Consider the following 23,421-nt stretch of genomic DNA (forward strand, 5'->3'; position numbering starts at 1 on the left):
TCTTAAACTTGTCATTTTCTACACTATTTTCAGGTAATGCTGCTTGTCTCTCAAAATGCAATTCAATGAATCTTAACTAGACTTACCTCTGTGATATCTGAATGGCCTTACTCTCGTTTTATCTTCACCTGGTGACTGTTCCCAGTTGGATATTTCATCATGAGACCATAATCTGCACATAATCAGAAAGGCAAACTGGTAACCAACATGGTAGTGGCGTATTTAAGAATAATGACTCAACTGTGAAGTAATGTATCTCTGGTGGCATGTGTATTCTTAAAACCCAGACATCATCTGCAATGATTCTTTAATAACAGTCATTTAGATAAAATAAAGAAGATTTTTATCTTCAGGTACAAAGGAATCGGTGCACTACTACACCCAGCAACTACACATTGCAGTGATTTTAGTCAAATAATTTCAGGTAAGTGTTTTCAACATCAACAGCACAGATTATTTTTAATAACAGGTGTACCATCGGATGATAATGAGATTTAAGTGGCAGGTCCTGGGTTCACCTTTTACAGAAAAGCTGTCAATGAAATATGTACACTACCCAATTGGTATGTTAACTAGGGAATTTCACCTAATGTATGGATAAGTCTTGTCAAAAGCTATTCTGAATGCAGCTTAAAATGTAGAATTTTTCTTAGCTTTACTGATGGCAAAATTCAAACTGCAGTGCAATTTCCAAGACTAAGAGAGATAGGGAAAATTTATCAGCTATGCATAGAATGGAACTGATTTCAATGAAATTTTGTCTGTTATGTTGGTTCATCTTGTGCAATAATATAGCAAATATCAACATCATCTATGAAACAGTTTTATTTATAGGCCTTTTTAAAATAGTGATTTCCTGTGTATTTTAAACTATTTGGAATACAGTGATGGCAAACTATTTATTAGACACGCCATCACCAACAAATATTCATCTATGATTAGGGAAAGTGATGATGTATTGGCTGCTTCATTTCAAAATTGTCCACATGAAGGGCATTTTAAAATATCAACCACAAATGAATAAAGAGGACATGTACAATATGGTTTTGGATAATTGGTCATTAGACAAAAAAGTATGGTATATTTTACATGAAGAATTAACAATGAAATACCTTTGTGCATGGCAGAGGCCGCAACTGCTGAATGATGAAATAAGAAAATTAATCTCTTATTACCATTCTAACTGTTATAGGACATAAAAAGCCCCATTTGACATTTTAGCTTTCATATTTCTTGGAGGATGTAATATCACAAGTTGAAGATAACTATCTTACCTCTGCTTTCAATGAACAGTGCACAGCTCTCAGCAATAATATTTTGTTTAGAAAATTCATATGCTGAAACCTAGGCCAAGTGGAACTTTATTTTAATGGAATTTTTCTTGGCTCAACTGATCTCAGCTTGCCAAATTTTTGAATTATTCTCTCTTTCTCTAAGGTGTTCCCATTTTGATTTTTCTATTTCAGAGGGGGAAAAAAGGGTGGATAGTATCAAACACTGCATGCCAGGTAAGCAAATTACTATTGATCGACGCACATGTATTGTTGTGTCTTCATGCATTTTAAACCACGAGAACTGTGTGGCTTTGTTTTTGATCTCGGATGGGAATTCTGCCCCCCACCAAACCTACACAATATCCTCATCTATCCCTATTCCATTACTGCTTCCAACCCCCTTGCCTCATGGCTCATATACATGTAATAGACCTATATGAAAGGCATGTCCCATTCATCTTCCCACCTTCATCTACTCCAATTCAGTCACAATCACCACCTACCCTTTCAAAGGCTGGGCTACCTGTGAAAGCAGTCAAGTGATCCACAAACTAAGCTGCAACCACTGTGCTGCATTCTATGTGGGTGTGTCAACCAAAAAGCTACTGTCTACTTGAATGGTCACTGACAGACTTTGACCAAGAGGTAGTGGTCCCACCCAAGCCACTGAGCTTGCTGCCCAACACAATGTTCTTCAGTCCAATGACTGCTTCACAACCTGTGCCATCTGGATCCTTCCTTCCAACATCAGCTTTTCTGACTGCACAGAGATGAGCACTCTCCCTGTAATATATCCCACATTCCTGTAACCATGATGTGAAGAGTACAACTCCGTGCCTATCCACAACAGTGGAAGAATGGCACCCCTCCCAAGGTTGCCATCCCATTCGTTGACGGTTATCACCCAGGATTCGTTGACGATTATCACCCAGGATAGCACAGAAACACAACTAATTGCTGAACACAGTGTGATGTCATTCACTGGCAGTCCATGCTTCGCTGTCACAGCACCACTTTAAACACAACTGTGTGTTGTGATGTGGTGTTAAAAAGGCAGCCCATGCATGGGATGGTACTTCCCTCATCTGGCTGCAGCTAGTCTCCAACCATAGTGTGGGATGACATAAAATATTACAAAGCAGCCACAGGTTATGATGTGCTTGATGCACAATGTGGTGATCCTCTATATGGTGATTATAAGTGGTTGACTGGCGCCTTCAAGAGAAGTATGCTTTTGCTCATGTTCACATGCAGTCCAACATTGGACACTGTCATACCTGAATGGGCCACAAATCTGAGTATTGCATGATTACATGTGCCAAGTGGAGACACTCAATAAGAGCCTTTTTAAACACTGTCAGATACTGGTAACTCTGTCTCACACTATTACATGGCAACTCTGTGTCCTTCACATTGATCACTGAGCATCTGATGCTTTTTACACCCTACCAGACCTGGTAACTACACCAGACGTTAGCAACACTAATGCACTCTGGTAGTCATTCTACCTGCCAAGGAATTGCAGCTCTAATCATCTACATATTGCCAAGACTGTGTATGCGTATGAAGCTACATCGACACCTGACCACGTCTTGAGAGTGCTTGTTTCTTTTCTTTTTTCTTTTTTTTTTTTTTCAGGCACATATATTTACTGAAACAAAGGTGAAATGAGAAGTTTCAATTTATGTAGGCAATGTTAAAGTCCTTCCTGTATGAAACAAATTATTAAATGTTTTATTGATGAAAGAAAGAAAAGAACAAAATACCAAGATTAATGTTATGTTAATGAAAAGCCACTCCAGCTGCTTAATTAGATTTTTATGGAGTCTACATGACCAGATTTGGCCTTTATATTAGGTCAATACCACATGTATGTGAAACTGATATTGTTAGTACATAATATGGATATACGAGGTCTGTTCAAAAAATTCCATAACATTCGTAATTTCATGCCAATGGTGTGTTGGAGTGAAATGTGGTCGGCATATCTGCAAATGCCTGTGCTTAATGTGTGGCTGCTAGAAGTTTCATTGTTGTTTGCCTGTTAGCTATTGTTCAGTGCTGTATGTTATGTCACACAGTTTGTGAATTTCAAGATGGCAGAGTTAGAGGAGCAAAACTTCTGCATTACATTTTGTATGAATCTCAAAGAAAATCTTTACAGGCGCACACCAAATGATGCGGGAAACCTACAGCGATGTGTGCTTAAGCCTTATGAGTGGTTCACATGGTTTAAAAATTGTTGGATGAAAGTTAATATGACCTGTTCAGGAAGCCCTTTGTCGCCTACCAATAACGCATATGTCAGGAATGTCAACGAAATTGCGCATTCCAATTCAAGACTGACTGTCCACGAGATTGCAGACGAATATGACATCTCAAATGGATCATGTCATGAAATCCTGACATGGCATCTTGGAATGCATCGTTTTGCTGCAGAGATTATCACACAGCGCATGAGTCACTACAGACTTTCACCTCAGAATCTTTTGGATTGCGCAAATGAGAATGAGATGTTCCTTATTTCCAAAGTTGAAAACCTCGTTGAAAAGACGAAGATTTGCAATGATAGATAAGATACAAGAAAATTTTGAGATGGCACTTCCTGTGATCCAGCAAGAGGCATACCAAGACTGCTGAGAAAATGCCACACTTGGAAGTCAGCACGCAATTCCTCATCCCGAGTCAAGACAAATGTTTACCTAGCAAAAGCAAATGAGACGCATTTTGAAAACACATGTATGAGAATGAGGACCTAACAACAATGTCACATTATGCAGTGTATCAGAACATAGAGAGCCATGTTTATCACCTACACTACAGTACCAGCCATTATGGCTCAAAGAGTAGACTGCTGTGACATCAAACCCACATCCACCATGCAGCTATGGTTCAAGTCTTTTCACAATCCTTTTTTATTTTTTTTGACATCCATTTCCTAGTTCTCGATGTTTATAATGAGGACATCATTTTGTCATATAACAGTGTGATACATTAAACTGCATGCATGTGTCAACTAAATGTGCAGTGCACAACCATAACTGGTCTTGTCAAGTTCATGTAGGCGGCCTCCCTAGGGAGTACACGATATCAAAGGGCAGAAAACTGCTCAAGTCCATTTCGCTTTTAAGTTATATAATTTTTTTGTACTTATACTGTGTGTGTATGTCTCCCATCTCCCGTTCTGTAAAATATTTATATATGCACGAACAATAGAAGTTTCAGATACACTTGATAATGGCATAATATAAAGGACGAAACCAGTCGTGGGGAGTTAATAAAGTTCCAGTTACGCAACTGGGATGGCTTTTCATTAACTGAACAACAATTGTGGAACCAGCAACCTTCAAATGTGGAGAAACTGATGATAGTTTTAGTTAAAAAAAGTCAAGTAATCTGTCATAGGAAACATGATATGAAATTATTTGTATTACAGTAATATAATTAAAACCAAAAACTTGACAAAACAACATTATGCACACATTCAAGAAATTATAAGTGAATTGCAGTTGTAGCTACATTGTTCAGTATGTATTATTCTAACATTCAATACTGGTTTATCATCCGTTCAGTATGATGCTTACTTTGTATCACAATCAAGCACTTTTTGAAACTAACCATGTTGTTGACTAATATTACCGTAATTTGGATACTATTCACATGTTAGAATCAACACACAATTGTAAAGAGACTGTATCACTTAATTTCTGTTTTATGGACCAATGGAACATATAAAAGCAAACAGATTAGTACTCAAATAATTGCTTCTAGTGTTACTCCTAACAATGGTAACTTAAAGAAATTACTAGCATATTTCTTATTTTAAAAAAATCTAGTTGGCAAAATCCAATTACTACAGTAATTAATTTTATATATTATGCAAATGGATTAGTCATTAATATTAGAATACAAAGCACATATTTAACTCACCTCTTGCTTGGAAGAAGACTGTGTCTACTTTCAGCTGAATTTGTCTGAGCAGCTGTTTCAGTTTTTGTTAAATCTGTACAAACATCTACACTGCTTCGAACTGGAGAATTTTCTTTTTTTTGGTTGGAACTCCAGGAACCTGAACCCACTGATCTTGTACTTTGAGCTGAATGTTGTGACAATTCTGTTTGTATGCTTGAAGAGACTTCTGTCTGCACAGGTGAAGTACTGGGAACAACAGATTTCTTTGTTTCTGAGTTCATGGGGTTTCCTGGCTCTGTGCTGATGCTTGTTGCTGTTGTCAGTGCTCTTTCTTGTAGCGTTGTTCCCTGAGAAAGTTGTGTACAATATTTAAATTTCTTTGTGGGCCTCCTTGTTAACACAAAGGTCAACAGAAATATCTCAAACATAAGAAAACACCTTGTTTTGATACATTGACGCATACTATTCCCAACATACAGAATATGAAGAAATTTTGTAAACTTTTGATTTACGTTGCTCAGTAAATATACTGATGAAAATTTCAAATGCTTGTCATCTTCATTTAAAGATCTCTCACTAATTTTATGGACTGCAACAGATCTTTATAAACATATAAAACAACTTTCTTTAGAGTGATGTAGCAGGTGTTTGTTTAATATTTTCACGCTACATTGCTTAATAAATGTGTAATACATTCACTTTAACAACATGCTCACACTTTGAGAACAGCATATTTGTACTGGAGAGATAAAGAGGTGCAAGTTCATTTTCTGCAATTTTGTTTTTAAACCACACAATGAAATCCTGTTTCATTTAAGGAAAGAGGAGATCAGTCCTGTTATTAAGTGTTAAATGGACATGTAATCTCCTAACATGGCCATGGACGGGAGCAAGAAGATAAATACATTACAATGTTTTAGCAATAAGTAAATATGCTATAAAAAGATTAAAATATGAAATGACGACAATTACTAAGCACCATATACAGGAGGTGTGGAGTCGCAGCAGGCACAACAAAAGAGTGTACTAGAAATATTTCAGCTTTTGGACAAAGTCCACCTTCAGAAGTAGAACTAGCACACATTCACACAACAGCAGCTCACACACACATGGCTACTATCTTCAAGTGCTAAGGCAGTGAGTGAGTTCTACTTCTGAAGGAGAACTTTGCCTGAAAGCTGAAATATTTCTAGTATTAACAATATCAGGAGGAGGATAGGTTACTATTCACCGGAAAGATGAGACATCATCTTTATGGTGAATAGGCACAATGTAAAGACTGTTGCATATTATAGCTTTTAATACTGCTGGTATACCATACTGGAGTTACTATTGCTTGATACTTCTAGGTCTCCCCCCCCCCCCAATTGTGCCTGTATGCAACTCAATGCCTCCTCTATATGATAAGTAGCAATCCATCCTTTCCATATTATTATTATTATTATTATTATTATTATTATTATTATTATTACTATTATTGTTATTATATGTATGTCACACCAATAGCCAGCCTGAGTCCATTCCAGCTGTGTGATACAATGAACTATTAAATTTGCAAAGTCAACAGAAATGCTCTCTTTAACACAGCACTTATCTCTAATCCAGTTGCTCATGAGTGTTCTGACAGGAAGGGAATGAAAACTTCTAGAATGTAGAGTCACAGAAGAATGCTAATGGGTTTTCTAAGGAAACTGCATGATCAGGCCCTGAAGACCATGCGAAAGTTGACTTATCTGTTGTTATACCACAGAAAGATACCTTATAATAGCTGCTTCTCAATATTAATACACTATTTGTCTCTTTCCACATCATAAACAAACTCTTGAATGTGAGATCAAAGTGGCACTTTATGGCAGAAAGACAACAAACTGAGGTATAAAAGCAAAATTTCTGTCACTATGGTGAGGTACTCAGAACTAGACACAGCAAGTCATTTCTGAGATTTACAACAATCATGTATTACAGAAAGAACAGAGAGGAATTAAATCTGGAATCATTCCTTTTTTCCTTATGTTAATGATACCTGTCTCAGAGAAAATAATGAAGAGATTTGAGTAACTATCAAAGGCAAAAATTCACTTGCGAAAGTTATAAAATATGAGACAGAAACTGTTCGCCATCACTTGCCTGCAGGAGGTGAAGTTTTATGTACTTCCAACATGACAGGTCAAAAAAGGGTGGGGGGAGAGAGAGGGAGGGAGGGAGGGAGGGAGGGAGGGAGGGAGAGAGAGAGAGAGAGAGAGAGAGAGAGAGAGAGAGAGAGAACTGGGGGGAGGGGGGGGGGAGGTGTCAAAGATAGTACTTTGGTAATCATTGTGCCACATTAAAAGACAACTAAGATGAAAAGGAGATTGGGAAGGATAGCTAGGACAGTTTTGTAAAGCCATTGTAAGAAATATTGATTTGTTTAAAAGAACTGCTGTTGCCATTGGACTGTAAACAAACACTGTAAACATTAATTGTTCACATTGTACTGAAAAAAGAATCTTTAATAATTGCCCCATATCACACAATTATGCTTCCTATTGTAGGAGAAAGACAAAAACAACATGTTACAGTGTATAGAACCATATGCATTTACGGGAAGTTTCAGAACATCATAGGCCAAGGCTAAAACAAAAATATGATACAGCAGCAGGCTCATTATTTCAATTATACATGCTAAATTAGAATCTAGAAACAAAATAGACCACATACCAAGGTTTTGTTGTCTGTCACATTACATTTGGCAAGATTTAGGTGTTGCAAGAGCAGATTTCTCCATTCCTTAGATGCTTCCATGTACGTATTTCGCAACCTGTCAGGAGAAGATAAATCAGGGCCAACAAATATAAATCAGTCAAAATAACTGTTTCTTGTGAGCTTAAATATGATAATGTATGGGCACCTGTGTATACGGCACATTATTACTAATTAACCAGTAATAAAACATGGATAAGTTATCAACTGAGATGAAATTATTGTTTCGGTTCGTGATGAGTTTTTTTTTTATAGAAATCGTGTTAAATATGGAGAAATTTGATCATATAAACAGACCTTTTTATCTCTTCTCTGTCATGCTCGAGTTTCAGAACAAGGGCTCGCTGCTTTTTTTTAACAGATGGGACGAGGTTTTCTTTGCCACACCGCTTCAACTGTCTGTAATGCAGAGCAGATAAAATGGAAAAAGAAATTATATACCATTAAATAGGGATATGTAAATGCTCTACTAGGACATGAACAGACCGTTACTTTATTATTTATTGCAGATTGTATTTAAGTGAAAAGTCTTGAAAATACAAAATATTTGAAATGCCATGTAGAAAGTAAAAAAGGAGTTAGACCTTTTGTTTATTTCAAGTGACATCATGTCAGTCTTGAATCGATCAAGGAGTGCCTGCTCTGTTGTGTCCAGAAGAATGTCCTGCTCATGTGCACGCATTTCTTCTTCCTGGATCAACTTCGCATACTGCAAAATGGAAAAACATGATATGATGAAATATGGACAAATAACTTATGTTTATACTTGACATTTAACTACTCACTTCAGGTCAATATGAATTCAGTGAGTTTCCTGCATACCACTGCTGAGCTCACTTTTTAATTACACTTCGTGATTTGACCCAACACGATCACCTGTGTTGCTCTGTATTCCAGCACTGTGATTTGACCCTTTCACTTGTGTTACCTTAGTATGCCTATGAAGTTGTCACACACAAGACTAATTACATCATGCACAGAGGTACTGTAGCAGTCATTATGCCTATGCTCCTTATGCAATTTGAAAGAAATCCTAACATGTGGTACCATGGTAAGTATTATCTGTTGCATACTTCACAGTGATGACACCAGTTGCAAAGGTGTTTCTTAATTTGCCTGTTTTATGTTAAAGATATTTCATGCTTCACATGCCTGTGTCTCCCCTACTAATTTATTAGTTACTGTAGTGGGGTTTCATCCTCTTATTACGAGGGCAGTTCAATAAGTAATGCAACACATTTTTTTTCTGAAACAGGGGTTGTTTTATTCAGCATTGAAATACACCAGGTTATTCCCCAATCTTTCAGCTACACAACACTATTTTTCAACGTAATCTCCATTCAATTCTACGGCCTTACGCCACCTTGAAATGAGGGCCTGTATGCCTGCACGGTACCATTCCACTGGTTGATGTCGGAGCCAACGTCGTACTGCATCAATAACTTCTTCATCATCCGCGTAGTGCCTCCCACGGATTGCGTCCTTCATTGGGCCAAACATATGGAAATCCGACGGTGCGAGATCGGGGCTGTAGGGTGCATGAGGAAGAACAGTCCACTAAAGTTTTGTGAGCTCCTCTCGGGTGCGAAGACTTGTGTGAGGGCTTGCGTTGTCATGAAGAAGGAGAAGTTCGTTCAGATTTTTGTGCCTACGAACACGCTGAAGTCGTTTCTTCAATTTCTGAAGAGTAGCACAATACACTTCAGAGTTGATCGTTTGACCATGGGGAAGGACATCGAACAGAATAACCCCTTCAGCGTCCCAGAAGACTGTAACCATGACTTTACCGGCTGAGGGTATGGCTTTAAACTTTTTCTTGGTAGGGGAGTGGGTGTGGCGCCACTCCATTGATTGCCGTTTTGTTTCAGGTTCGAAGTGATGAACCCATGTTTCATCGCCTGTAACAATCTTTGACAAGAAATTGTCACCCTCAGCCACATGACGAGCAAGCAATTCCGCACAGATGGTTCTCCTTTGCTCTTTATGGTGTTCGGTTAGACAACGAGGGACCCAGAGGGAACAAACCTTTGAATATCCCAACTGGTGAACAATTGTGACAGCACTACCAACAGAGATGTCAAGTTGAGCACTGAGTTGTTTGATGGTGATCCGTCGATCATCTCGAACGAGTGTGTTCGCACGCTCCACCATTGCAGGAGCCACAGCTGTGCACGGCCGGCCCGCACGCGGGATATCAGACAGTCTTGCTTGACCTTGTGGCGATGATGACACACGCTTTGCCCAACGACTCACCGTGCTTTTGTCCACTGCCAGATCACCGTAGACATTCTGCAAGCGCCTATGAATATCTGAGATGCCCTGGTTTTCCGCCAAAAGAAACTCGATCACTGCCCGATGTTTGCAACGCACATCCGTTACAGACGCCATTTTAACAGCTCCGTACAGCGCTGCCACCTGTCGGAAGTCAATGAAACTATACGAGACGAAGCGGGAATGTTTGAAAATATTCCACAAGAAATTTCCGGTTTTCTCAACCAAAATTGGCCGAGAAAAAAAATGTGTTGCATTACTTATTGAACTGCCCTCGTATAATATCTGAATGTAAATTTTCTTGCCCTGACTTAGTAGCTAGTTCTTAGAAAAATTGTTTAATGTAATGTAACATAGGTATGCATTTGTTCCATTGTGGCAGCTGGCTGAGCCTCGCCATGGAACTTCTCATGACGCCTAGTTTCCTTGTTGCTTACGTGTGACCCTTATTCATGGCCTGGTGTAGCTCCGTCTACGTTTTTCTTATTGTTTTTAGTATTTACAGACATAATCTTATGATTTGCATCTTTATTCTGAATTAGTTTTATTCTGTGGCATGGCCAACGTTTGGTCCTCAAAATAATGTAATGTTTGTAAGTATCACAATTTTCCTTATTATGAAAGCATTAGATTGATGTATTTCAATGTTTAATGTGTGTCTGTATAGGTTAATTTATATGTTCTGAAGAAGATACCATTATTAGAATCGAAAACTAGGCAAAAAAAATTACCTTACAACTGACGGCTGAATTTCTTATTGTCTGAACAATTCATGTTTGCTGAAGTGCTGCATTATGTTAAAGATTTGTTAAAAGATGATTGTTGTGCTAATTTCAGTCCAGAATAAAAGTAGAGTACTTTGTAAGCTCAAAGAAGACAATACAATAACAGCTTTTTGTGACAGAAAAATGCTGTAAATTTTTTTATGAAATGAAGGAGGGAGAAAACGCTTAAGCAGAGAGCAAAGCGTTTCATTACGTAAAAATCTGAACATGAATCGTATAAATAGAAGACGGATTTACACTAAGTATGAAACGTGGGCCAAAATGAAGCTCACAAAAGTGTGAAAAACAAACTATTCAAAAGATTTAGAACTGTTCACAGGAGTCAAGGCACTGTTATCGGGGGAGATATAGGGGAATGAGGGCTTTAAATTTCAGGTGGTATGAACAGTATTGATTTCAAGGCTTCTTCAATCTGGTTGAATAGGTTCAGGAAATTATAGGAAAAGGAATTAAAAAGTTTACCTCAAGTAAACTTCTAAAGGAGATGTCATTTATAGCTGATATGAAGATAAAGATTCTTGTTATCCCCTTAAAGCTGTATATAAAGCTATTCATGCAAACACTTAATCATTTCAAGCGATAAAAAGACAGAGTTGCTTGTCAGTCAATGAATGCTATGACACATTTGTATATAAAATGCTGTTGATAAGTAACAGCAGTGGATTACTGTTTTTGCCACTTTGTCTTCAGTAACATCAATGCAAATTAGGATCAAATTTTTTTAAAAAAAGGACCTTTTACTTGCAAAAGTCATGTAATCAATGTAGAAAATATTTTAAGATGTTTCTTCCGAAACACCTCCTTGCCATTTGCAGAGACTAATTCAATGCTTTTGTTGGACTCTTGCCCTGGACATAAGGGTGCTTCTCTCTTTATGAGGACAATGATAAGACTGTTAATATAATTCAGATGACTGGGTGTTGTGTGATGTCCTTAGGTTAGTTAGGTTTAAGTAGTTCTAAGTTCTAGGGGACTGATGACCATAGATGTTAAGTCCCATAGTGCTCAGAGCCATTTGAACCCTTTTTTTTTTAAATTCGGATTCCACCTGGAAGTAATAATGTGATATTCTGCCTCTTAACAAAAACATTTTTCAACAGTGTAAATCATTTTTCAGGTAATTGTTACACAATATAATTTCTGACAGCTCTGTCATTTCAGCTATATCAGCAGAACAGTATTGTTAAACTTCAGTTATTTCTGCATTGCCAGTATGTATTACGAATTTGGTCAATTACGTCTGGTATGGAGCAAAAACAATGGCCATGACCATTTCTTACTTTATTCCAGTTATGTCTAAATAAAACTAGTAATTACTCTGAAATGCTGGAATGCATTAATTTTTCTTTCATCATATGTGCCTAATGTACAGAAAAGGACTGTTTTCGTCATCAAATGGAAACTTTGCATTTTTGTGACAACTACAGGAAATAAACAAGGAGCTGTTTCATTGTAAACAAAATATATATTATTCAAAAATAATCATAAGAACTGTCCTATGGGAATTGTCATAAAATATTTATGTCCACAAATTAAAGTCCCAATTGATGGAAGTCGTCTGTAATGTAACATCATACACTGCCTTAACTTTCTTTCCCCTGCTAGTCACTTGTTTAATAATTACTTCTGCAGCAGTTTATCTGTCAATATTAACTGCAAGTTATTAAAAAAATTAATAAAGTGAGATTTTTGGTATGGTTTAAGTTCTTATAATTCATGTGTGTGCACTCGACACTCTGGACTTTGCACTATGCACCACTATGTCCTCTTGTCTCAGCTACATCTGCTTATTCACTGATTTGAGTGCTAGGCAGGACGAGCTGTACACACCACTGCTACTGGTGGTCCCTCCTACTGCAAAATGAGTAACTTTAATATTTTTTTTAAATACTTTGAGTTCACATTAGCAGCTAAAATTTTGACATTGAATTTCTTTTGGTGTATTCTACCTGTGTGAAAAAATTCAGGGTAAATTTTGAATGTCAGATTTGACTGCTCTCCAGTAAATGCAAAAAAGTCGTAAATAATCTCAGTATTCCATCGGAAATTAGTAAGTTCAGAATTCTGCCATCAACTGTATCCCATTCAACTTGACAGTATTTCAATATCATAGCACAGAGCATTGGAGAGCTAGGGGGCAACTCTGGATGAGTCTTTAAATTGGGCAGAGAATACTACTGCCATATGCTGGAAGACATTCATTTCCCTCTATGCCTTCAAAAAGCTTTGGAACATATTTCCACAGGATGTGATTTGCAAACTTGTACAATCACTCATTCTACTAAACTTACAGTATGTGAAGTAATTCAACATGGCACAAACAGCGAAAACACAACACAGTTAGAGCTAAATAGGAATTCGTGTGTGCAGTACATCTGCAACATTCATCACTATGACTACTTCAAAGTTTCATATGCCTGGTTAGGCTGGTTGTGGCCAGACAAGTTAGGGAGTACCACATGTGATGTCTAGTGCACCGAAGCATCCCAGTACCTCACTTTACAGATTAAACACCTTTCATGCTATCACAAGGTCTTATTTATTTAATATCATAGTTGCACCCATTCAAAATGCAGAAACATTTCCCTCACTGTCTCTGCCTATGGAACAAGCTTCCCTGCATTCTTCACACAGTTCAATGCCCTGCTACCTTTTAAGAAAAAGCTGAAGCACTTCTTTCTGTCATCCTCATAGGGCTTTCCGAAAACTGAAGTACATAACGAATTTTCACCTTGCCAATAATAAAACCAATTATCCTACCGTCTCCCAGTTATGCTTTTGTATATTTTCCTTTCTGTATGAGTCATGTCACTTTCTCTTCCATAATATTTTTTAACTCTGGGAAATCACATTCCTCTTTCCCTCCTGCCTTCACCTCCTGCTCCATTCCCATTGCTGCTAGCACTCATAATTAAAAACTCACCTTCGTATAGTATGCTTCTTTTATATGCATTACTATAATTCTCAATTTCTAAATGTAACTGACATGCTTAGTGTAATGTATGTAATGTAAAACATGTAGAACACAAAATTTACAACACACGGTTAGATGCAACAGTGGGCCTGAAGGTCCCAATACTGCCAGGTTAAATGAATAAATAAGTGCAAATAAATAAATATATACCAATAATTATCAGTGAGAAAGCATTGTATTGAACAACTGACTCTTTCCGTATCATAGTGAGCAGAATGTACAGATGCAGATGAGGTTGCAATTATGAATAATGAACCATATCTGAACTTTCCATTTTTCAGCGCAACAGTTGATGGCAACACAGTAATCTTAAATAAAAACACAAGTACTACAAATAAGGCATGAAAAGCCACTAAATACTTCGTAAGTACTATGAAACAAACCAAAAATAAAGATATTACTTCACATTCACCCACCTTACAATAAGCTGCTATGGAAATTTGTCCTTTTTTAAGAGCTGCATCTAATATTTTCGTAACAGTGCTGTCACTTAGTGAATTGAGTTTTGAATGTTTGCTTTTTGTACTATTTGTTTGGCCTTTGAGAGAATATGAAAAGGAAATTAAGACATAAATATGAAATTAAGGTTATATATATGTATGAAAATCAAATTATCTTATACAGTTTTTAAAGGCTACTACTGGTCAGTTTCAATTTAGATTATACCTGAAATGTCCTCACTCACAGAAGTGAAGGAAGAGTCGTATGAATACTTTACATTTTGCATCTCTCTATTTTCTCCAAAAGAATTATTTTCAGAGTTGTTCAGTACATTTTTCTCTGTTTGGAATAATTCCTTTTCTTGTTTCTCAAATCTAACTTCAGTGTTTGACTCCTACAAACAAACAAAGAAAGTTAATGCAGAAGTGCAACGTCAAGAAAGAAGGAGAAGATATGTTCAAAAGTATAATGGTAATAAGTGAGTAAAAAAAAAAAGGACAGCATAAATGTACGCCCAGCTACATTATTTCTTGTGTGACAAGAAAGCTCATACTATGGCAAACTCGCTGAACAGCCATTAAATAATATAGAAATGTGAAAGAAAGCGACAGTACACTTCATTGATTTACAAGGGCCTATTGTCAAAATGTGCTTGTTTGAATGAGGCAGAATGATTGGTCTCCAGATAAAGGGTTTGTTCTACTGTGATATTCTGGCATGCATGTGACATGCTGCTATGACACTGATGAGTATATGGAACCATTGGACAGCAGAGGGTTATATGTGGTGACATCTGAGTACTTGGCCATGCAATGTGGCTACAGCACAGACTGATCATGATCTTGTCTGATTGGCTGTTACGTCCAGTACAATTGCGTTAAGAGAGGCGGTTCGACACAATGAAGAACTGCACTGCAAGTGGAGATACTTTTGTCAACAGTTTGACAAATTCTGCTACATGTGCTATGGTAGTATGCATGCCATTGTATTGGTATCCATTATCAACAACTACAAATGTCTCCAGAGAGCTGACTAGCAAAATGTAGCATTCTGAAGCAAGTTCCACTTCACTCCATAGTACAGTGATTGATTCATATGTCTCGGGCAATACTGTGGTAGTGAGAATCTAACAGCAAATACTGCTGAGCAAATACCAGATAAATGACATGTGCAATGAATACATTGCATATTACGCATGACCTTGACTCCTATGTCTTGTGGGCAATCTGTAGACTGACCACTACAGCAGGGACATTTTAGAACCTTATCTGTTGCTCATCCAACAAGCAATTTCAGATGCCATTCTTCCAGTCAAATGTGCCAAGGAATGCACAAGTCTCTTTTGGTAATATGGCATTGTTGACTGGGAGTCCTAGAGGGCTAGTTCAGCAGCCTGTTTGAAAATGTTTTCTTTCTTCATACATAACTGAACATTTTTTTGTGAACTGTAATTTGTGTTTCAAGCATATAATTCCAGTGCAAGTGACTGATGAGTCTGTTCAGAGTTTAGTGTCACGCTGATGAAAAGAAAAGGAGAGAGTAAAATCCACTGGATGCAAATAGCCAATTCGTCACAAATAGCACTTGGAACGCTGATGAACATAATGTTCTCATCAGTTGGACAGATTACCACCAACAATGCCACATCACATCACTCCAAGGCACACCGAGGAGTAGTTCGGATTTTACGTGAGGCATTGATCTGAAGTGTACGCCATCACTTCTGCTGCCCTTGCTGGCCACATACTGGCAACGAAAATTTCTTCTAACCACTGGAATTCAAACTGGCTACCTCTGAGTTGATCATCATTGCACAAGTTTGAATTAGAACTTGTGGCTATGTGGGGACTTCACATAATGATGAATTCCCAAAAACAGACATGAAGTTATGATGTGCTTATCTGTATTATAGAATTAATTTCATTCACATGTATCCTCCATTGTATTGCAATGTTCACTAACATTAATGCACGAACAGTTATGACCGATACCTGTGCATACAGCAAATCACTTAAAAATGTGGCGGCAGTTTTGAGATTTTTTTGCCTTTAAATACTGTATTACAGAATGGATTTCACATTTGGCAAAATTTTCATTTGCTGCTATTATTCTGGATGACTGCTGGAGGTGAACAAGAAGTTATGTTGCTTTCTCACTATTGTTGCTCTAAGCATACTAGCCAGCTGCACAAGACAGTAGTGTGACTGTTCTGTCCTCCTCCACAATTTTCCACCAATTACTGTCTTAAGCAATACATATCCCTGCTGCTCTTCTTGTATGTTTTCACTGTTATCTATGTACCTTCCATTATGTCATTGTCTCTGTCTTACCTTTTGATAACCAAAATAGAATTTCTTTGGTTCTACTATCACACATTTAACTGGATGTACATCTATCTCACTTCCATTTCATTTTCGTAATGGAGTAGGTTAGTTCTCAGCCGCTAGATGAAGTGCTGAATAGCTGTTCTCTCTGTACCCCATGTGGTTGCGAGGGTCTTCTGACAAGCAAGCATTTCCACTCACTTTCTACATGCTTGTCTGCTGTTCAGAGCCTCCTTTATTTTGGGAGGAGTGACTTAGCCTCTTTTACATACTAGAATGATGATGCTGTATGATAAATTGTAGCCTGACTGAAGTCAGATAAATGAACTAACACACAATGATCAATGTCTCCAACATGTTGTAGGTTCTAATTTACATTAATTTTGCCCTAATATACTTTTGCAAATACCTGTTTAGGTCTTATGTAACAATTTTACTGGTGCTTAATTTATAGCTGGAATGATGTCTGGTTTACACAGTGTATCTTTAGGAAACTCTCACTTGCTTGGGTCTCACACTGTGTATATTAGGCTTTACTGTGTGGTTATATTGGGTTACATCGAAATTAAGCTTGGGTACCTCCTACACTTGGAAAAGAAATGTCTTTTATGAAAGTATTTACAGTGTGGTTATATTGGGTTACATCGAAATTAAGCCTGGGTACCTCCTACACTTGGAAAAGAAACATCTTTTATGGAAGTATCAGTGCCTTTTGCTCGAAACCACTAATGCTATTGCAAGAAACATCTAGTGGTACAATGAGGCACATCTACAGATGTAGTGTCTTGTAGCAATAGTCATTGTGGAGATTGTGCTATGTCATTGTAGGAGACTTGTGTGCTCTTTTATTTTTTTGTGATCATAGTGAGGTCACTGACAGTGAAAGTATGTATATCTTAAGTTACAATATTATGAAAAGGGTAGTTGCTGCTCACCATATAGTGGAGATGCAGTCGTAGATACAGCAAAAAAGACTGTCAGAAAGTGAGCATTTGGCCCATAAGGCCTTCATCAAAAACAGACAAAACACACACACACACACACACACACACACACACACACACATGACCACAGTTTCTGACAGCTGAAGCCAGGCTTGGTATTCTATCAAGCCATTTTCTTTACATATCCGTAACACTTTAGCCTTGGTGATACTGTTTATTTACAGAATAAAACAGAAATTAAAAGTAGAGCCAAAGAAATTAAAAGTAGTGCCAAATGTAAGGGCCCAAGGCATTAGCTGAATGAGGTGGTATCAGTATTTACCACATGTGAAGGTGTACACACATCAGGTGATATTCTCCGCAGGTGGCTTTATGTGAATTTAAACCAGAGTTATGAGAATGAGAAGGTAAATATAGAAAGCTTAAGATTAGTACTAATTACATTTTGTTTAAATGTTATCAGGAAGTTCTGTGCATATTGATGACTAAACTCTTCTGGTTTTCAGTGAGTGGTCTCCTTATTTCAACATAAATTACAGAAAAAGAAATCTCTTGGATTATCAATGTTGCTATAAAGCAAGGTTCCATTGGGAACATGCCCAGGAGCGTCTGGGACAACAAAGTTTGGCTGTGGATGACAAATCTGAGTAGTACAAAAACAAACATTTTAAGTACCACTCATGGGGAATTTTTGTACCCAACAAGTGATTCGGATTCCTTGCCTAGCGTGAACATGACTTATGTCACAGGTACTAAGACTGCAAGCAGTGGCTGCAGGTCACTGATGTAAGGGGAGCCAACGCTGTGATCCATGTGTCACACGACGTCACCTGATGGCAATTGTTTGCCGCTGAACATGTGGCCCAGGCTCTTGGCGTGGTTCATTCCTTGCTGTACTTTGTGGCTGTTCGTGTTGTGTCACTCCACAGCCTAGTTGACTTAGTTTGTTTACGGTCTCGTGTATTTGTCTCCCTGTGGTTCAGTCTACCCACCAGAGCAACAGTAAACATTTTCTGCCCATGCCATGCATGACAGAAAAAAAACCTCTTTTTCCCCTCATCTTATTGTAGGCAATTGAAATGCTGGGCCCACACTTCATATACAAGGGAGTGACTAACAAAAAAACACTATTTCAGCATACTGTTTATCGTTATCGACCATCTGAAAGTAAAAATTAATTAATCATGCCATTCCTGATGATAACATCAGGATGGCTATGTATTTAATTTTATTTCTTAATATAGTCTATGGTACCATCATTAATTGCATATTTCAACTGCATTACATTAAATTACCGTCCATATTGAACAAAACCTATTATGTTGGGTGAACACATGGCAAATAATTCAGAAAGCATTGGATAGAATTTATGTTTGAACTGATTGCAATGAAACATTACCAGTTTGTGGAATGATTGAGAGTGGAGTAAATCTTAGTAATGATCTGTAAGTTGCAGTGATTTTTTCACATATAAAGAATTTTGTTCCTAGGGAAGAAGAGAGAATCAATCTGAAAGTATTTGCACAATAAGGACTGGAGACACAAGGAAATCATTGACTGTGGGTGCTGAGAATGGGGATAGCTGCTAGTTTAAGTGACTCTCTCTTACTCAGAGAAGTCAGAAGGTAGCTGTGTAAGAAGAGCATGCCGACACTGTCATAAAGTAGGTCACAAGATGTTTAGCAAGAATGGAGGCAACAGAAGACATACCGCCATGAAGAAGGAGACGAATAGTTGTCGACCTTTGGCGGGTCAGCAGACTAAAGGGCTTGACGCACAACTGGTACGAAGTGACATACTTTCCCAAAGAGGAGATGTAGCTCTTGCAGCATTACTTCTTACTGTTTATAATTAGGTAGCGAGCCTTTGAAAGAAGTTGCTCAAAAGTGATAGGGTAGTCTGCGAAGGATGTCACTTGAGATGCTGCAGGGCTCTTTGATGGTCTTGAACAGCTGTTGCAATGTCTTTGATGTACCTCTGTACCAGCCACTTGTAGAGGATACTCTGGAGAAAGGAGGATAGAACTTCCAGTAGTGCAGGTGGTCACAATAGAGACATCTTCCACAACCTCGTTGATACAATCTGACAGAGAGGGGATGAAGATGATGGCAGAATTATATAACTGCCAGCTGGCACTTTGAAGAGACTAGTATGGCAACCGGTTCACTAGACAGTGACAAGGAAATGACAGGTTTATCAGAAAGTCACCAATGTGATGAAGATCACAGTATAGAGACAACTGCAGCAAAGACAAAAGACTGGGGGAAGAGATCATAAGGTCGACAGCTGGAAAGGTGTCATGGGTGATCCTGAAGTTTATTGGGGTACCGTAATTGAGAATATACAGATCAAGATAAGAACAAAGTTAGTAAACAAGAAACTTCACATGATACGATGAAACAACATAGATTTCCCCAAAGGAAATGTGTGCACATTGAAATTCCAAAGTAGGGGAATGAGGAGACAGGTGGGAAGTGGAGAGTTGTCCGATTAAGGTAGCCATCTCAAGGTATGTAAGCACCTTGTACAGGAGTAAGTAGACATTGTGAATGGTAATTGCCAGAGTTGTTCACACTCACACTGCCACCACTTCCAGTGTAGAATGGCATGGAATCCACTCATTGATGATATCTGTGCAAATCAATGTACAGACCCATTCAGATGTACACTCAGGGCTCATACGGTTCTGACAGGAGGCACATTAACATTGAAGGATTGGAGAACGGTCATCAGTGAACTGTGTTTTTTGATGAACAACACATTTAACAGAACAGGAGGATGTTAGTAGCTGCAGTTTTAGCAAGTGGAGGTAGTGTCAACTGCAGTTTCATTGAATTCTCACATTAAGGACACCCTACTGCCATTGATGACAGTGGGACAAGATCGAATAGCGCAGGTGCTGAGTTAGATGATGTGGAAAGATCTGGTACCTTCAGTATCATCGGAGTAGCCCTCTCCTGAGATTTATTCTCCCCCCCCCCCCCCCCCCCTGATGACCTTAGATAGTCAGGTCTGTTGTGAGGACTTAATCCCCTGTGAGGATAGGAACAGGGAGGCTCAAGCAGCCCTAGGACCTGCAGTCTGCGGCTCCTTCAGTCACTGGCTTGTGTTGACTCGCTAGTCTGAATATTTCCTGGGAGAAGGTTCCCTAAAAAGAGCTCTTTCACTGGAGGAGGACATTGCTTTTTAGTTCTCAGGTGAGTTGTAGGGAATCGAAGTCCCTAAAAATGTTGCTGAAGGAACAAAATGAGTAGGATGGGAGTGGGGGCTATCTCCTGCTCTATTGCCTAATTTACTTGCTTGACTAGCAGAGGTCGATGTCAAGGGAATGGGTGGAATAAATATTGGAGGTACTGCCAATGACTGGACAAAGGTAGGCACAGAATTTGACACCACTGGGATGGGATGTAAGCAGTGATACTCTTTCTGGGATTCAAGACAGGACAGGCAATTGGAGACTGAAAGTTTCTGAATTTTAGATTCCTTAATTAAGGTTGTGGAGATTGGGGGGAATGATAATCTCTGACACACACCCTGCTGGTGGCTTTATGAAGCAGCAGACGAGTCTTAATAAACTGGATTGTTTCTACAATGGGAAGATATGTGTAGAAGCACTGGCATTAAAGCACCACAAATAGGTGGGAAATACACTAAACAACAACAACGGTGCACCGCAAAGATATTATGCTAATTGGCCACAAATTGCTATTCAAATGGGTATCAACAGGAAAATAAAAATTGTAAGCTTTTGTGGTGAATGGATGAATGAGTGATACTGTAGCACAATTTATTATCCACACAGCTGGCAAAGATAGTAAATGGGATGTGTTGACATCAAGGTATAAAATCTTTGTGAATTTCATTCCGTGTACTCAGCTGGACAATTACAATGCCTCGCAAACAGGTGCGTGAAAAATGTAAGCAGATTTGTGAGAGGATGTATTGTTGGGCTCAAAGAAGCCAGTTGTTGTAACTGGCGAGTCACTCGATATTTGAATAGAAGTGCTGCCAATATTTGACGAGCTGGCAGCTATGAGTGAACCATGACCAAACACAATGTCAAGACAGAAGTAGTCAACATAGAGGCAACAAAACATGATGGCTGAGCAATATCCATGGTTGCCATCTCTTTCTATCCACCCTTCAGCTGTTGTCGTCTTATTTATTGATTTTGTGTATACTTTAAGTATACAATTAATACCCATTCTTATTGTTGCTGTTTTGTATTCTGTCTTTTTACGGTCATGCATTCCGTCAAGTTGACTTTTAGGCACTTCCCTGTACACTTACGTCTATGTATTATTAAATGTTGGGTCTTGAAGGTGATGCTCCCACGTGTGTGCGTGGATCCGATGGGCACCCCAACGGTGAGGTCATCAGCGCCCTTACACTCATGAAAACAAATGAATGTGGAGATGAACTAAAAGTGTTGTACACGGGTTGTTGTTGTTGTTGTGGTCTTCAGTCCTGAGACTAGTTTGATGCAGCTCTTCATGCTACTCTATCCTGTGCAAGCTTCTTCATCTCCCAGTACCTACTGCAACCTACATCCTTCTGAATCTGTTTAGTGTATTCATCTCTTGGTCTCCCTCTACGATTTTTACCCACCACGCTGCCCTAAAATACTAAATTGGTGATCCCATGATGCCTCAGAACATGTCCTACCAATCGATCCCTTCTTCTAGTCAAGTTGTGCCACAAACTTCTCTCCTCCCCTATCTTATTCAATACCTCCTCATTAGTTATGTGATCTACCCATCTAATCTTCAGCATTCTTCTGTAGCACCACATTTCAAAAGCTTCTATTCTCCTCTTGTCCAAACTAGCTCCTTTACTACTTTAAGTGTCTCATTTCCTAATCTAATTCCCTCAGCGTAACCCGACTTAATTCGACTACATTCCATTATCCTCGTTTTGATTTTGTTGATGTTCATCTTATATCCTCCTTTCAAGACACAATCCATTCCGTTCAACTGCTCTTCTAAGTCCTTTGCTGTCTCTGACAGAATTACAATGTCATCGGTGAACCTTAAAGTTTTTATTTCTTCTCCATGGATTTTAACACCTACTCCAAATTTTTCTTTTGTTTCCTTCACTGCTCGCTCATTACACAGATTGAATAACATTGGGGATAGGCTACAACCCTGTCTCACTCCCTTCCCAACCACTGCTTCCCTTTCATGCCCCTCGACTCTTCTAACTGCCATCTGGTTTCTGTACAAATTGTAAATAGCATTTTGCTCCCTGTAATTTACCACTGCCACCTACAGAATTTGAAAGAGAGTATTCCAGTCAACATTGTCAAAAGCTTTCTCTAAATGTACAAATGCTAGAAATGTAGGTTTGCCTTTCCTTAATCTAGCTTCTAAGATAAGTCGTAGAGTCAGTATTGCCTCACGTGTTCCAATATTTCTACGGAATCCAAACTGATCTTTCCCGAGGTTGGCTTCTACCAGCCTTTCCATTCGTCTGTAAAGAATTTGCGTTAGTATTTTGCATCTGTGACTTATTAAACTGATAGTTCGGTAATTTTCACATCTGTCAGCACCTGCTTTCTTTGGGACTGGAATTATTAATTCTTCTTTAAGTCTGAGGGTATTTCGCCTGTCTCATACATCTTGCTCACCAGATGGTAGAGTTTTGTCAGGACTGCCTCTCCCAAGGCTGTCAGTAGTTCTAATGGAATGTTGTCTACTCCTGGGGCCTTGTTTCGACCCAGGTCTTTCAGTGCTCTGTCAAACTCTTCACGCAGTATCG

General features: G+C 38.5%; 1 protein-coding gene across 1 annotated transcript in view; it reads right to left on the reverse strand.

Annotated features, from left to right (window-relative positions):
* Positions 1 to 23,421, reverse strand: part of LOC126188665 (centrosome-associated protein 350-like) — a 268,811-nt gene that overhangs the window by 195,613 nt on the left and 49,777 nt on the right. The window contains exons 3-9 of the mRNA XM_049930268.1: positions 14,622 to 14,790; positions 14,372 to 14,493; positions 8,510 to 8,634; positions 8,223 to 8,324; positions 7,884 to 7,983; positions 5,205 to 5,533; positions 87 to 172 (exon numbers count right to left, since the gene is read on the reverse strand). Coding sequence (XP_049786225.1) covers positions 87 to 172; positions 5,205 to 5,533; positions 7,884 to 7,983; positions 8,223 to 8,324; positions 8,510 to 8,634; positions 14,372 to 14,493; positions 14,622 to 14,790 — 1,033 coding nt within the window. The remainder of the gene's footprint in view (positions 1 to 86; positions 173 to 5,204; positions 5,534 to 7,883; positions 7,984 to 8,222; positions 8,325 to 8,509; positions 8,635 to 14,371; positions 14,494 to 14,621; positions 14,791 to 23,421) is intronic.

Source organism: Schistocerca cancellata, chromosome 5 (assembly GCF_023864275.1).
Source record: "Schistocerca cancellata isolate TAMUIC-IGC-003103 chromosome 5, iqSchCanc2.1, whole genome shotgun sequence".
NCBI classification, from domain to species: domain Eukaryota; kingdom Metazoa; phylum Arthropoda; class Insecta; order Orthoptera; family Acrididae; genus Schistocerca; species Schistocerca cancellata.